At 39.6% G+C, this 13808-nt stretch overlaps 1 protein-coding gene across 1 annotated transcript in view; it reads left to right on the forward strand.

Moving 5' to 3' along the window:
• PAXBP1 (PAX3 and PAX7 binding protein 1) overlaps positions 1 to 13808 on the forward strand; it is a 45325-nt gene that overhangs the window by 21307 nt on the left and 10210 nt on the right. Inside the window, exons 9-15 of the mRNA XM_075542363.1 lie at positions 1765 to 1864; positions 1947 to 2062; positions 4200 to 4399; positions 7076 to 7220; positions 7902 to 8023; positions 8915 to 8991; positions 11221 to 11287. Coding sequence (XP_075398478.1) covers positions 1765 to 1864; positions 1947 to 2062; positions 4200 to 4399; positions 7076 to 7220; positions 7902 to 8023; positions 8915 to 8991; positions 11221 to 11287 — 827 coding nt within the window. The remainder of the gene's footprint in view (positions 1 to 1764; positions 1865 to 1946; positions 2063 to 4199; positions 4400 to 7075; positions 7221 to 7901; positions 8024 to 8914; positions 8992 to 11220; positions 11288 to 13808) is intronic.

Consider the following 13808-nt stretch of genomic DNA (forward strand, 5'->3'; position numbering starts at 1 on the left):
CTTGAGTCATCTCTCTCTCCTATATTGAATACTTAGTTTCTCTAAAAACTAGAAACAGGATAGCATATTTAATATCATGATATTTTTAAAATGCTTCTCTAATGAAAGCTACCTTTTAAAGAGGCGAGAGTCACTTAAGCGGCTCGAGGAGTTCAGCTAATCCATCTGTGGCATGGCAGACACACTCTTGTATTAGGCCTGGGGCAGCTTTCTTTTCTACTCTCATAGTCTTCTATTACAAATTCATACCGAAATATAAATGAAAAAAATTTTTTAATAAATGAAAAATGTAAGGGGAAAAAAGCCTACTTGTGTAAATTGTAGAGCCTAGCATACACTAGGATGGAGAGCTAATTTTTGGTTTTATTTTTCCCATTGCTAATATTGGTAACACATTATTGATAACAAGAGGGGGAATGTACACAAACCTAAATAGAAGTCTTTGATCTTACATGTGACATTTCTCCCTCCAATCCCTTTTAGTGTTTTTTTCCCATTACTATTTCCTATTTTCCATACTATAATCATAAAGTTGATTCTGCCTAATAGCTACCCTGTATAGGGATTCCAAACCTATAAATCTTTACAAGAGCAGACCACCTCTTTTTTCGCTAGTGGAGTAACGTAGTACCACTAGGACTCAGAAATGTGGAAGGTGTAGCAGCCTGATATTTCTCGTCCTTCCTACTGTAGGCAAGAGATTTAAAATTCTTAACTGAAAATGGAAATAGGTCCAGAGACAGGACCCTAAAATACTAACATTTGTAGGCCCTCAACTAAGAGTTGGCTCTCCATCCATTGATCTGATGGGTATACCTGTGACTGGTAACCCATTCCTACACAAAAAGCCAGTCTTCTTCGGGATAGACAGGTAGCCACCACTAGTTGGGAGAGCCAGCACCACGGTAAAACCAAAGGACCTGTGGAAACAAATGTAGAAGGCAGAAGAGTGCTCTGACATGTTAGGATGGGTACTCTCAGGAAGATGAGAGAAAGTATTTAGCTCTTAAATATAAGAACATCCCTGAGAAATGAAAACTTAACCATTGTACACTGGATTTAGAAGATAAAGCTAGAAAAATTGCTTCAGCAAGTTAGAAAAAGAGATGGAAAATAGAGAAGATAAATGAGTCAGCTATGAAAGAGTAATGTGTGATAAAGGGTAAGTTGGTCCTGCTTTGATAAAGCGTTCAGTACAAAGTTGATTCTGCCCTTGTTCTAGAAAGCATAATACATAAAAATTTTCTCAACATTCAGAGCAAAATTAAAGTAGGTGTATTATAATACCACCAACAAAACTGTTTTCATCCTTTTCAACTGTGTTTCTAAAGTGGCATAGCATTCAACATGTGCTTAAATTATTCCATAAAAAAAGTAATTGCATTTTCCCTTTTTCACAGGTAATTTACACTTAATTTATTTGATCCTCAAAATAACATAAATTAGTTCTGTAACTTTTAAACACGCACATAAACACCATAGCAGTGTTACGTTAGCCCAATTTCTTTTATGTAAGGTTATAGAACTCTTAGAAAAATATCCGTTCTTTCATTTTCTATACTTTTTCATAGGATTGAGTGTAGAGTAATACTAAGATTTTTCCAAAACCAAAAACCTCCCCAGGAACCTGGTTTGCCAATTATTGCAAAATCACACTTGCTGTGAGATTAGCAAGCAGTCTATCATAATGGCTTGTTCTGTGCGTACTCTTTCCTCAAGCTTGTTGAAGGGAGGCTTTTAATTTTAACCATTGATGTTTTACAGATAAAGCTCTGATGGCACCAAATCTTGACTCTTTTGGACGTGATCGAGCACTGTATCAAGAACATGCGAAACGTCGGATTGCAGAACGGGAAGCGAGGAGGTAATTCAAAAGGCATTTATTATCCCTTTAATAAGAACCACGTCTCTTCTTTCTGGCTTATGAAGTGATGTTTGTCGTTTAGGACTCGGCGTAGGCAAGCCCGAGAGCAAACTGGGAAGATGGCAGATCATCTCGAAGGCCTTTCCAGTGACGATGAAGAAACATCTACAGATATTACCAACTTCAACCTGGAAAAGGGTCAGACATTTTTTGGGAAAGCTTTGGATTTTACTTCAGTGGGTGTTTTCCATGTTGTGAGTTTAATCTCTGTGGTTTCCACGTTGGAATCAGATAGCTCTTCCTTCGTTATATGACCTCCCACCCATTTCTACTACTGAATGCCATGATGAGGTCTTTAAGCAGGGTTGTAATTCCTTGTCAAGGAGTTTATTTAGCATTTACATAACAAGCGATACTACTCATGAGAACCTTCAGGGGGCCAAAAACATTCTAGATCTCAGAGCTGTCTGAGAGCAGTACCTCCAGTCTGGAAAGTTAAAGGTTAGTAGGCTGTTGCTGAACCCTGAAAACCCCACATCCGGAAGTCGTGAATATTTTCACTAACCAACAGGGATTTTTAATGATAGACATTTTCAGACCCACGACCAGTGCCAATTCCAACTCACAATGACTCTCTATGTATTTCCAAGACTAATCTGGGCAGAGCAGGTGGCTGGCTGATGGGTCTCAACCTTAGACCTTACGGTGAGCACTGCAGTGTTTACCAGGGCCCTGCTTTTCCAGAAACATCCCCAAATGAAAGTGTTCTTTTGTCACTGCTGGCTACAATTTTATTTGTAGCCATTTGGAACTTAGTTGAAGAAATTCCTTTTTCTCTCCTGCTTTTTTTATAGTGAACAATCTGAGCAAAGAAATTCTGAAAGAAAACAAGTTGATCGCCTATATACCTGTCACCCAGATTTAACACAGTTTAACATTTACCCAAGTTTACTCTGTCTCTCTATACATGTTTCTAAGCCATTTGAAATTAGCATTTCAGATAGCATGTCACTTAACAAAAATTTTATTAGCATCTACCTAACCATAATAGCATTGTGTTATTTTTAAAATTCATCTATAATTTCTTAATATTTATGTATTCCATTTTCCTTGATAGCAACCAAAAAATTTCTTGGCAACTGTTTTTGGGAGCTACTTTTTGATTATCTGCTATTTCCAAACAAGGATCTGTATAAGCTTCATGCTCTGTGTTTTGATATTTTTTGTTTTTTAATTTTATTTTTTTGCGTTATGATCTAGAATAAATAGTTATCTCTAAGTACCCTATATGCACACACAGACACACATACAGCCTTAATATTTTTTATGTGTTTGTTCAAAATTATCTTTTTGAACTGTCTAAGCCACTCGATTTTACATTCTGGATCTGTTTAAATATTTCTTAATATTGTTTATCTTGCTCTTCCTTTCACTGTATTTCTTGTAGACTAGAATTTAGGTGTAAGGACTTGATTAGATTTACATTAAGCTTTTTTTTCCCCTAAGAGTACACATAGGATGCCTCATTCTTAATGAACAGTATTAGATGATAATATATTCACCTGTTGGTAATATTAAGCTTCACCCTGTGATGATGATTGTCAGTCACAACTCTGCCCATCAAAAAGAATCCCTTTTCTGAAATCACCTGGGACACTGCGAATATGTTCCCATGTAATCTCTCATGGACATATCTTAGCACTGTGGCTGGTGCTTGTCTATGAGAGTTATTGCTATCACCAGCCAATTCTGAAAGCTGTGCTGTCAGTGATTGGTCGCTGATCATGATGCCCATCAGTTCCTTGTGCAGTAATTTGTGGATTGATACACTAGCTGTGGAGACTACACTTTAAGTACTCCCAGTTAAAATACTGTGGCACTGGGAATTTGGACTTTGTTGCATCCCCTCGGTGTCAGATTTTTACATATTACAACTGTGGAAAATAAGAACTGCTTACATTTTTTCGTTTATGTGATAAACAAACCAGAATTGCTGCCTTCAAGTCAGTGCTGCCATGTATAGCAACCGGTTGGTGTCTGAGACAGTAACTCTGTACAGGAGTAGGAAGCCCAGTCTTTCTCTGGAGGAGCGGCTGGTGGTCTTGAACAGCCTTTGTTTCAGATCGCAGCCGCATAACCACTACACCACCAGGGCTCTTGTTTACGTGATAGATAAATTGAAATCTCAACTTTTCTTTGTTTAGCTTTTGTTCTAAATTTCCATTAATGATTTCTTTGTTAATGAACTTACCTGAGTGATACACGAGTCACAAAGGTGACACTTAAAACATTGAACTGGATTTTGTTTTGTTTTTGTGGTGGTGGCTTCTTTTAGATCGTATTTCAAAAGAGTCCAGCAAGATTTTTGAAGATGTCCTTGAGAGTTTCTATTCGATTGATTGTATCAAATCACAGTTTGAAGCGTGGCGTTCAAAGTACTACATATCCTACAAGCATGCTTATATTGGCCTTTGTTTGCCGAAGTTATTCAACCCCCTCATAAGACTGCAGCTGCTCACCTGGACTCCACTTGAGGTAGGTGACTTATCTCCCTGTCAAAAAGCTGTATAATGTAAAGGTTAGGAAGGTTTTGTATCTTATGCCAGAAGGGTAAGCTTTAGCAAAAAAAAAAATAAAGAAAGAAAATCCCAGGGGAGCTGGTATCGTTTTCATTAATACAAATTATCTTTCACAATAGTCTTACATCTTTTCTTTTGAGCTCTCTCATGGATTGAATTTTGTGCTCCCCCAAATATGTGCTGTCAAACTTAACCTTTTTGCCTTTAGTTCTAATCCCATTGGGATTGGGTTCTCGTTGATAAGTTCCTGAGACCGCAGTAGTGTAGCAGTGAGCAGGTAGTCTGTTGTGAGATATAAAAGAGATTAAATAAGCAAAGCCCATCTGTAGACAGTCGGACATCCCCTCACAGAAGAGCCACAAGGAAGGGGTGAGCCAGTCAGAGCGCAGTATAGCACCAGTGAAACACAACATTCCTCTAGTTCTTGAATGCTTACACCCTACGCCCTCTTTCATTGTATTGGACAGAAACTATAGCAACCATGATCCAGCTAGACTGAGTTCTACTTTACAAATCCAACTAGACTAGAGCATGTACACTAGTACAGATAAGAGCTTTCAACACACAGAATCTATGACAGATACTCCCCTCAGGAACAATAATGAGAGTAGCGATACCATGATGGTAGGGGGAAGATGGGGGGGAAGAAGGGGAAACACAATGATTGATGTATTAACACTCCCCTGCTCCCAACCAGGGGGATGGACAACAGAAACGTGGGTGAAGCAAACAGTATAAGATATGAGAACAATAATTATCAAGGGGTTACGGGGGTGGGAGGGTGGAGGAGAGAGAGAAAAAAGGAGTTGACACTTAGGATTAATTAGAAAGGAAATGTTTTAAAAATGATGATGGCAACAAATGTGGTTGATACAACTGATGTATGGATTGTTTTAAGAGCTTCCAATAAAATGATTTCTTTTAAAAAAAGAAAGAAAGCCATCCCTTATAACTGGTGCCCTGAATTCAGACTTCTTGTCTCATAAATTGTGGGGAAAGAAAATTGTGTCCATTAAAGCCACCTATCTGTGTTCTAGTGGTTAAGTTTAATATTCCATTTTGGAAGTCATAGCATATGGTAGAGTCATGGTTACGAATCCGATTGGTTGGTTGAATGTGTAAACCACAAAGAAGAGGGCTGAGGTTTACACTGGGCGACAGCTGAAACAAGTGAGCGTTTGGATCCATTCAGCTCATAGATCTTTCCTGACTGGCGTCCCCCTGACACGTGTCTCTCAGAATACAGCAAAGCTGCAAAAACACTGCTGTGTCTAGTTCCTGAGTTCTTTTCTGAATAGCTCCCTCCTCTTCAAGACTTGCTTTTGTATATTCTTAATATCATCCCACAGCTCAGCAGCTCTTCTGTTACTAGGGTGCAGTACATCAGATCTGTTCTTGAGATGTTCCCAGATTTCAGATTGAACTTACTCAAGGTTGCATTTTGTCTCTCTTGGACTTAGTTTCATTTACTTCATCTTGAGCTTGCATATGAACAATCGATGGTCTATTCTATAGTCAGCCTATGGCTTGGTCTTAACTGCTCGTATTGAGTTTCTCTGTTGACTCTTCAAACAGATGTAGTCCATTTGATTGCTGTGTGAGCTATGGGCAGTCGAGGTGTGTGCTGTTGAAAATGTTGCTAAATAAAAGCCATTGGTCTTGCAGCATTCTATCATGCGGTCTCCAATTTTCTCTCTGTTGCCAAGACCAACTGTTGTTCCTTCCTCTTTGTTTCTGCCGTTCCGTTCCAATCACCAAGATTGACTCAGGCATCTTGATGACATATTTGATCTATTTCAGACTGAAGATGTTGGTAGAATTCTTCAGTTTCTTCATTACTGGCTTGACTGTTTGTTGTGTAAATTTGAATGGTAGTTGTATGATTCCTTGTGTGCTGTTAATATCCTATCCCAGACAGTATTGTTCTTCCGGGTCTTGACGTGTCCTTTTTGATGATGCATGCACCACCATCCTTCTTGAAGCTGTTATTCCTACCAGAATAAACCATATGGTTTTCTCATTTAACGTGGCCATTGCCAAACCATTTCAGCTCACTAATACCCAGAATATCAAACTTCATGTAGCCATTTTGTATTTGACAACTTCTAGTTTTCCTAGATTCATACTTTGTACATTCCAAGATCCTATTATTTGTTGATGTTTGCAGATATGTCTTCTCATTTTGAGTTGTGACCTGCCAGCAAATGAAGGGCCCCAAACGCTTTGCTCGCACGGGATTTATTCTGCCCACATCATGATGGTGAATTCCAGTTTGAGAAGCAGCTCTCCCTCTGAGGTTTTCTGAGTGCCTTCAAGTCGGAGGGGCTCAGCTTCTTGTACTATCTCCAACAATGTTCTGTTTCCATCCATGAGGTTTTCAGTTTCTGACAATGTGTCCATGCTACCTGTAAGGCTTTCAGTGGCTAATTCCTCCGAAGTGAACAGCCTATTTCCTCTTCGTAGTCCGTCGCTTGTCTGGAAGCTCTGCTGAAACCTGTTCACTTTGAATGCCCCACTGGTATTTGAAGTACCAATGGCATCGCTTCCAGCAACACATAAGCCACCACACTCTGACAGACTGATGGCAAAGCAGATGTAGCCAACTGTTGGTAATGTTTTTAATATTTTGTAGGCAAAATGTCAAGACTTCGAGAGCATGTTGTGGTTTGAATCTTTGCTGTTTTATGGTTGCGAAGAACGAGAGCAAGAGAAAGATGATGTGGATATTGCACTACTGCCTACCATTGTGGAAAAGGTGATTCTTCCTAAACTAACAGGTAAACTTCTGGGTTCTGAATGGAGTGCCAGAAACACGTAGCTTCTTACTTTTAAGAGCATTTTTATCCAGAGTATATTTCCCTATGGAAAGTTTTATAAATGATTGCTTGACTGACTACCTGGCCCAGAGGTGGATAAGCGTTCTCAGCCTGGGGTTCGGGTGCAAATCTGCAGTGGCTTGCAGCTTAAGGGCAATTGTTGATGCATTGGTGAGCTTGAGAGGCTCACGGTGCCTGGGACAAAAGTGCTTGCTTTGGGGGGGTGTGCGTTTTGCTGGAGACCATTTCAGTGCCTTCCTTAGTTTCTCAACATAAGATTGGGAATTAGTTGGCAAGCTATTCTGTTTGAAGTATTAAAAATACTTCACTTTGAGTTATTTCCCAAATGATGGGAAATCTGGGTGCCAGGACATCGCTTTTAGGATACAAAAGTCTTTTTTTTTTTTTTTTTTTTGCCTCTTTATCTTCAGAAAGTAACAGAAAAGTGAGGGATTTTCCCCTTCTCTTTAGCCCTACTCCTCAGAATTCCCATAGTTAATAGTTCAAATGTTCCCGAAATTGTTCTGTTTTAAAGCGGGGTGAACAGTATTGGTTTGGCATGTTTAGTGTGAGAACAGTTTGGCATCCAGTTTGAGCGATCTGAAATTTCCTCTGGCCTATCCACCCTTCTTTCCTCAATAGTGATCGCTGAGAACACGTGGGACCCTCTCTCTACCACACAGACATCAAGGATGGTCGGAATAACGCTGAAATTAGTAAATGGATACTCTTTAGTAGTCAATGCAGAAAATAAAAATACACAGGTAAGTTCGTTTTTCGCTCCCCCACCCCTTCTTTCTCCTTTTGAAAATGAACAAAAGGTTAGGGTTCGCTTCAATCCCACTCAACCCAATTAATCAAACTGTATATCTTAGAGACCAAAATGCAGTACTAGGTTAAAATGCTAAAACATTTAGAATGCATATAACTAGTTTCCAAATTTAAAATGGTTGCTCCTCTCAGTAGCCACTCAGAACAATATTTAGATCTGAAAGGGATACTGTCATTATTTGCGGTGTGTTCACTGTCTTGTTTTGAGAAGCAGGAAATTAAGTGTATGATCTTCAGTATTCACAAAATAGACTAGGGCAGCGGTTCTCTGCCTTCCTCAGGCCGGGACCCTTTCCATACAGTTCCTCATGTGGTGGCGACCCCCAACCACAACATTATTTTCGTTGTTATTTCATAACTGTAATTTTGCTACTGTGATGAATCGTAATGTAAATATCTGGTAGGCAGGATATATTTTCATTGTTACAAATTGAACACAATGAAAGCAGAGTGATTCATCACAAAAACATTATGTAATATATTGTGAAATATTTATTTCTAGTGACAAATAATGAAATTGTCTTGAAGTATAGTGTAGCACGGGTAACAGTCTTCTCGCCGGGAACTTACATGTGGGCGGACCCACCTGGAGACGGTAGAGGAGCGCTGTGTCTCGGTTACTAAGACCACCAGAAATAGGTGTTTTCCGATGGTCTTAGGTGACCCTTATGAAAGGGTCATCCAACCCCCCCCCCAAAGGGGTCTTGACCTACAGGTTGAGAACCACTGGACTAAGGGGTTGAAAGATTTCTGCATGGTCCTTTTGCAAGGGAAATTTTATCATAGCTCTTAGTAAAATTTGTGACCTACTTTTTTTTATTTAGGTGTACCTAAAGGCACTTTTGTTGAGAATGAGAAGAACTTTAGATGATGATGTATTCATGCCCTTATATCCCAAAAAGTAAGTAGCTTATATGGCCGTGAGAGATCATAATACTCTCCTTCCACAGAAGACTGTTTAAGTTCTAGAAAACTACAGGTGGCTTATCACCTGAACTCACAGCGGGTGGTCAGTATCCTAGCACCGCGGGGGATTGTTCACTTAGTAAGATGCCGTCAAGTAAGTATTCTTTTTCTCCCTCAGTGTGTTGAAATACATTTCCATTCCTTTTTAAACCTATGAATTTCTAGAGCATAATTATATGAAGCTTTGAATGTCACTTCATTGCTATGTTTATCTATGTATAGAACTGTATTTTTCTTGTTTTGTGGTGTTTTTAAAAATCAATCTACTAGCTCTTACAGCTCTTAACAATCCAAACATCAGTGTGTCAAGCACATTTGTACCTATGTTGCCATCATCATTTTCAAAACATTTTCTTTCTACTTGAGCCCTCGGTATCAACTACTTTTTCCTCTCCTCCGCCCTCCCAATCTCATGATCTCTTGGTAAATTATAAATTATTCTTATTTTTATATTTTATACAATTCAATCTCTCCCTTCACCTATGTTTTTATTGTTCATCCCTCTTGAGGGGCAGGATTTATATGTCAATTATTGCGATTGTTTCCCTATCCCTCCATCTTTCCTCGACTCTTATGGAATTGCTCCACCCATTACTGTACCTGAGGGCTTTTTCTATCCTGGATTCAGTGTGTCAAGAAGTCCTCCGGTCTAGCCAGATTTGTAAGGTAGAACTGGGGTCATGATTGTGTGTGTGAAGGGGTGCGGGGAGGGGGGTGGAAGGAATGGGCAGGATGACATTCAAGAACTAGAGAAATGTTGTGTGTTTCATCGGTGCTATATACTACTGCACCTTGCATGGCTCATCCCTTCCTTGTGACCCTTCTATGAGGGGATGTCCAGTTGCCTGCAAATGGGCTTTGGCTCTCCACTTTGACCCGCCTCATTCACATCAATATGATTATTTTTAGTCTTCCAATGCCTGATACTGAATCCCATCGGTACCTCATGATCACATGGATTGGTGTGCTTCTTCCACGTGGGCTTTGTTGTTTCCCTGTTAGATAGCCACTTGTTTATTTTCAAGCCTTTAAGATTCCATGCACTATATCTTGTAATAGCTGGGTATCATCAGCTTTCTTCACCACATTTGCTTATGTACCCATTTTGTCTTCAGCGATTGTGTCTGGAAGGTGAGCATCACAGAATGCCAGATTATTAGAACAGTGTTCTTGTGTTAAAGGAGGACTTGAGGAGAGGCCCAATGTGCATCTGCTATCCTAATACTTAACATATAAGTATATGTACATAGACCTATATCCCTATTGTTACATATTACCGTAATACAAATGTGCATGCCTATATTTATACCTCTATACATGTCTTTTGCCTCCTAGTTCTTTCCTCTGTTTCCTTTTACTTTCCTCCTGTTCCACTTTCATGCTCACCCTCCACTTGTCTCTTAGTAATTCCTCTCAGCTACATTGCACTTGATCAAACCCCACTGGGCATTTTACACCCTCCTCGCCATCAATTTTAGATCACTTGTTCCCTTGTCCATTAGTTTGTTGGCTCTCCCATGTCCCCCTAGAACCATTGGTCCTGTTTTATCCTTGGGATTATTTATCCTGCCTATCTTATATAGATAGACAATTTTTTAAAACCTATAAATAGTTCCAAGTCTGTCTGCTGGCCCTTATGAATGTTTTCTGATTGAGTCTGATTAGATGCCATGATCCCGATCCCCACCCCCACTCCCTCACCCCTGTCTGAATTCTATTTTGAGGATTCCTCGGGGACTTTGTTGCTTTGTTCCCCGTGCTGATCCCTTGCACTTCCTTCAAGTTTTGTCCCAGTTTGGGGGTTGGGGGTAGGATGTGGTGTCAGACCTGCACTGTGTCTCCAGTGTTGTCCCCCACAGTGCTATGGGTCAGCGAGGGAACATAGCGTGGCCGCCACTACAGTCCTCTCTGTGCATTGGCTACTCCCAGCAGGAATGTCTTCCCTGGGGCTTGGTAGGCAAGGATGTGGTCCACTCTCTTTAGTTTAGTTTGCTCCCGTGTACTCCCGTGTACTCTGGGCAGACCTGGCTCTCTCCCTGGGCTGTGTCTTCAGTGCTGCCCTCCGTAGTGCACTCCTCTGGGGAGGAAGTTGACATAGCTGGGATTGGAACTGGCCTGTAGGAAGGGTTTCTTACAGGAATGATGTTATTTTTCTTTTTTACAGTGTCTTGGAGAATAAAAATTCTGGACCTTACTTGTTTTTTCAACGGCAGTTTTGGTCTTCAGTTAAGGTATGTGTTATAGTTAACTTTAAAAACTTTGATTTTTATTTCTTTCTATGTGATTTTTTTTCTTTTTAAAATCATTTTATTGGGGGCTCATACAACTCATCACAATCGATACATCCATCCATTGTGTCAAGCACATTTGTACATTTGTTGCCATCATCATTCTCAGATTTGTGATATTTTTAAAGGGTTGTACTAAGTAATTTTATAGGCTTAGATTATCTATGCAAATGCTCCATTTTGAAAACATTACTTCAAATTTTTATTCCTTTTTGAGTTTTTGATAGTAGAAATTGCATCTTGTTATTCATAGTGTGATATGAGAATGACCCACAATGTGTAGCTAAGGCCCCATTAATGTACTTGTCCACATATATCAGTTCAAAAAATAGAAGTGGAGCCTACAGTTCAGCACAGTTGACCCATACTGACCAAATTATCCCAGGTTTGATGAGTTATGAAAGGTGAAATTTTCAATCCTCTGGGAGTAAGATCCCTTTCCATTCTAAAGAAGTAATTTTTCAGTTATTGGACCAAGAGAGTAAGTCAAACTTGACCCTGAGAGCAGGGTAATATAGTACAGGGCTCAAAGAAGCGTCAGCAGGGCTAGAGTTAGAGAAGAGGTAAAGCAGTCCCAGTTCTACAGTACCTCGGTAGTCACAAACTAAAAATTGTGGGAAACTGCAAAGGGTTATTTCCTTCCCGGGGTTTTTTTGTTTAGTTTTTTTTTTTTTTTTAAGCTATACTGTTCATTCAGTAACGTTTGATGACCAAATAAAGCTAAGACTCAGTACCAAGTCAAGGTATAGATTATTTTCTTTAGCCCCAAAGAATTCTACATCCGCCTGTGTAGTCAAGGCTACCTAGATGTGTTTCTTGTCCCTATGGTCTTACCCTGGCAAGATTATCTTCTGAATGAAATGACATAAGCAGCCTTTTTCTTCTTCTTAAAGTAGGTAGCCTTTTATTCCTTAGTGTTATTCTATTGTATGGATATACCAGAGTTTTGTATTTTTAAGACATTTAGATTGTTTCTGACTTGAGTGCTATTCACACAACAGGTTTCTCAGTGTATTTTGAATTTTTTTCATTTAGCTAAATACATTGTCCAAGCTTTTTTTCAACGTGGTTTGCATCATTTCACAGTCTTTCCAGTAAGACATATGGGTTGTTTTTAAGTCATTTCACTAATTATAGAGAGGCATTTTATGGTTTCAATTTTCCTTTCCCTCAAAAACATATCTTCATGTACTTGTTTACCATCTCTATATGTTCTTTGATGGGGTGTCTATTCAAATTTATTCTGATTGAGTTGTTTTATTGTTACTGAGCCTCTGTATTCAGGACACAGGCTCTTTCTCAGATACATGATCTGCAGAGTTCTTTTCCAGTCTTTGGACCCTCTTTAATTTTCTGAGGCTCTTAATTCTTACGTCCACTGTACCACTTTTTTCTGTTACGGATTTTGCTCTAGATATCTAAGAAGGCTACAGTTTTTCTCCTTCCATCTTAAAAAAAAAAGGTTCATAGTTTTAGGCTGCATTTAAGTCTGTGACACATTGTTATTACTATTTTAATTTATATTAATCATTTTCTTGGGGAGGGTCTTACAAAAAAATTTTTACAGAGAAAACCCTTTATTGAAAAGAAAGCAGAAAATATTAAAAACTTGAACAAATTAAAAATGATTCAAAAATGAAATCAAATGTTAAGTTGCTCCATTGTTTTTGTTTAATTTTTTTTAATCGTTGTATTAGGGGCTCACATAACTCTTATCAAAATCCATACATACATCAATTGTGTAAACCACATTTGTACACTCATTGCCCTCATCATTCTCAAAACATTTGGTCTCCACTTAAGCCCCTGGCATCACGTCCTCATTTTTTCCTCTCCCTCATGAATCCTCGATAATTTATAAATGATTATTTTGTCATATCTTGCCCTGTCTCACGTCTCCCTTCGCCTACTTTTCTGTTGTCCATCCCCCAGGGAGGAAGTCACATGTAGATCCTTGTAATCAGTCCCCCCTTTCCAACCCACCCTCCCTCTACCTTCCCAGTATTGCCATTCACACCACTGGTCCTGAAGGGTCATCTGCCCTGGATTCCCAATGTTTCTGGTTCCCATCTGTACCAGTGTACATCCTCTGGTCTAGCCAGACTTGCAAGGTAGAGTTCGGATCGTGATAGTGGGGGGGGGGGGGAGGAAGCATTTAGGAGCTAGAGGAAAGTTGTATTTTTCATCTTTGCTACATCACTTCCTGTCTGGCTCCTTTCCTCCCCAAGACCCCTCTGCAAGGGGATCTCCATGATACTGCTGCTCTCACTACCGTTCCTAAGGGTTTTATCTGTCCTGAATTCTATGTGTCGAGCTCTTGTCAGTACCCATGTGTATAGTTGGGTCTAGCCGGATTGGTAAGGTAGAACTGGGTTATGGTAGCAGGGGGGGAAATTGGTGGGGAGGAAGCATTCAGGAACTAGAGGAATAATGTGTGTTTCGTTGGTGCTATACTGCACCCTGG

The sequence above is a fragment of the Tenrec ecaudatus genome, chromosome 2, assembly GCF_050624435.1.
Source record: "Tenrec ecaudatus isolate mTenEca1 chromosome 2, mTenEca1.hap1, whole genome shotgun sequence".
NCBI lineage: Eukaryota > Metazoa > Chordata > Mammalia > Afrosoricida > Tenrecidae > Tenrec > Tenrec ecaudatus.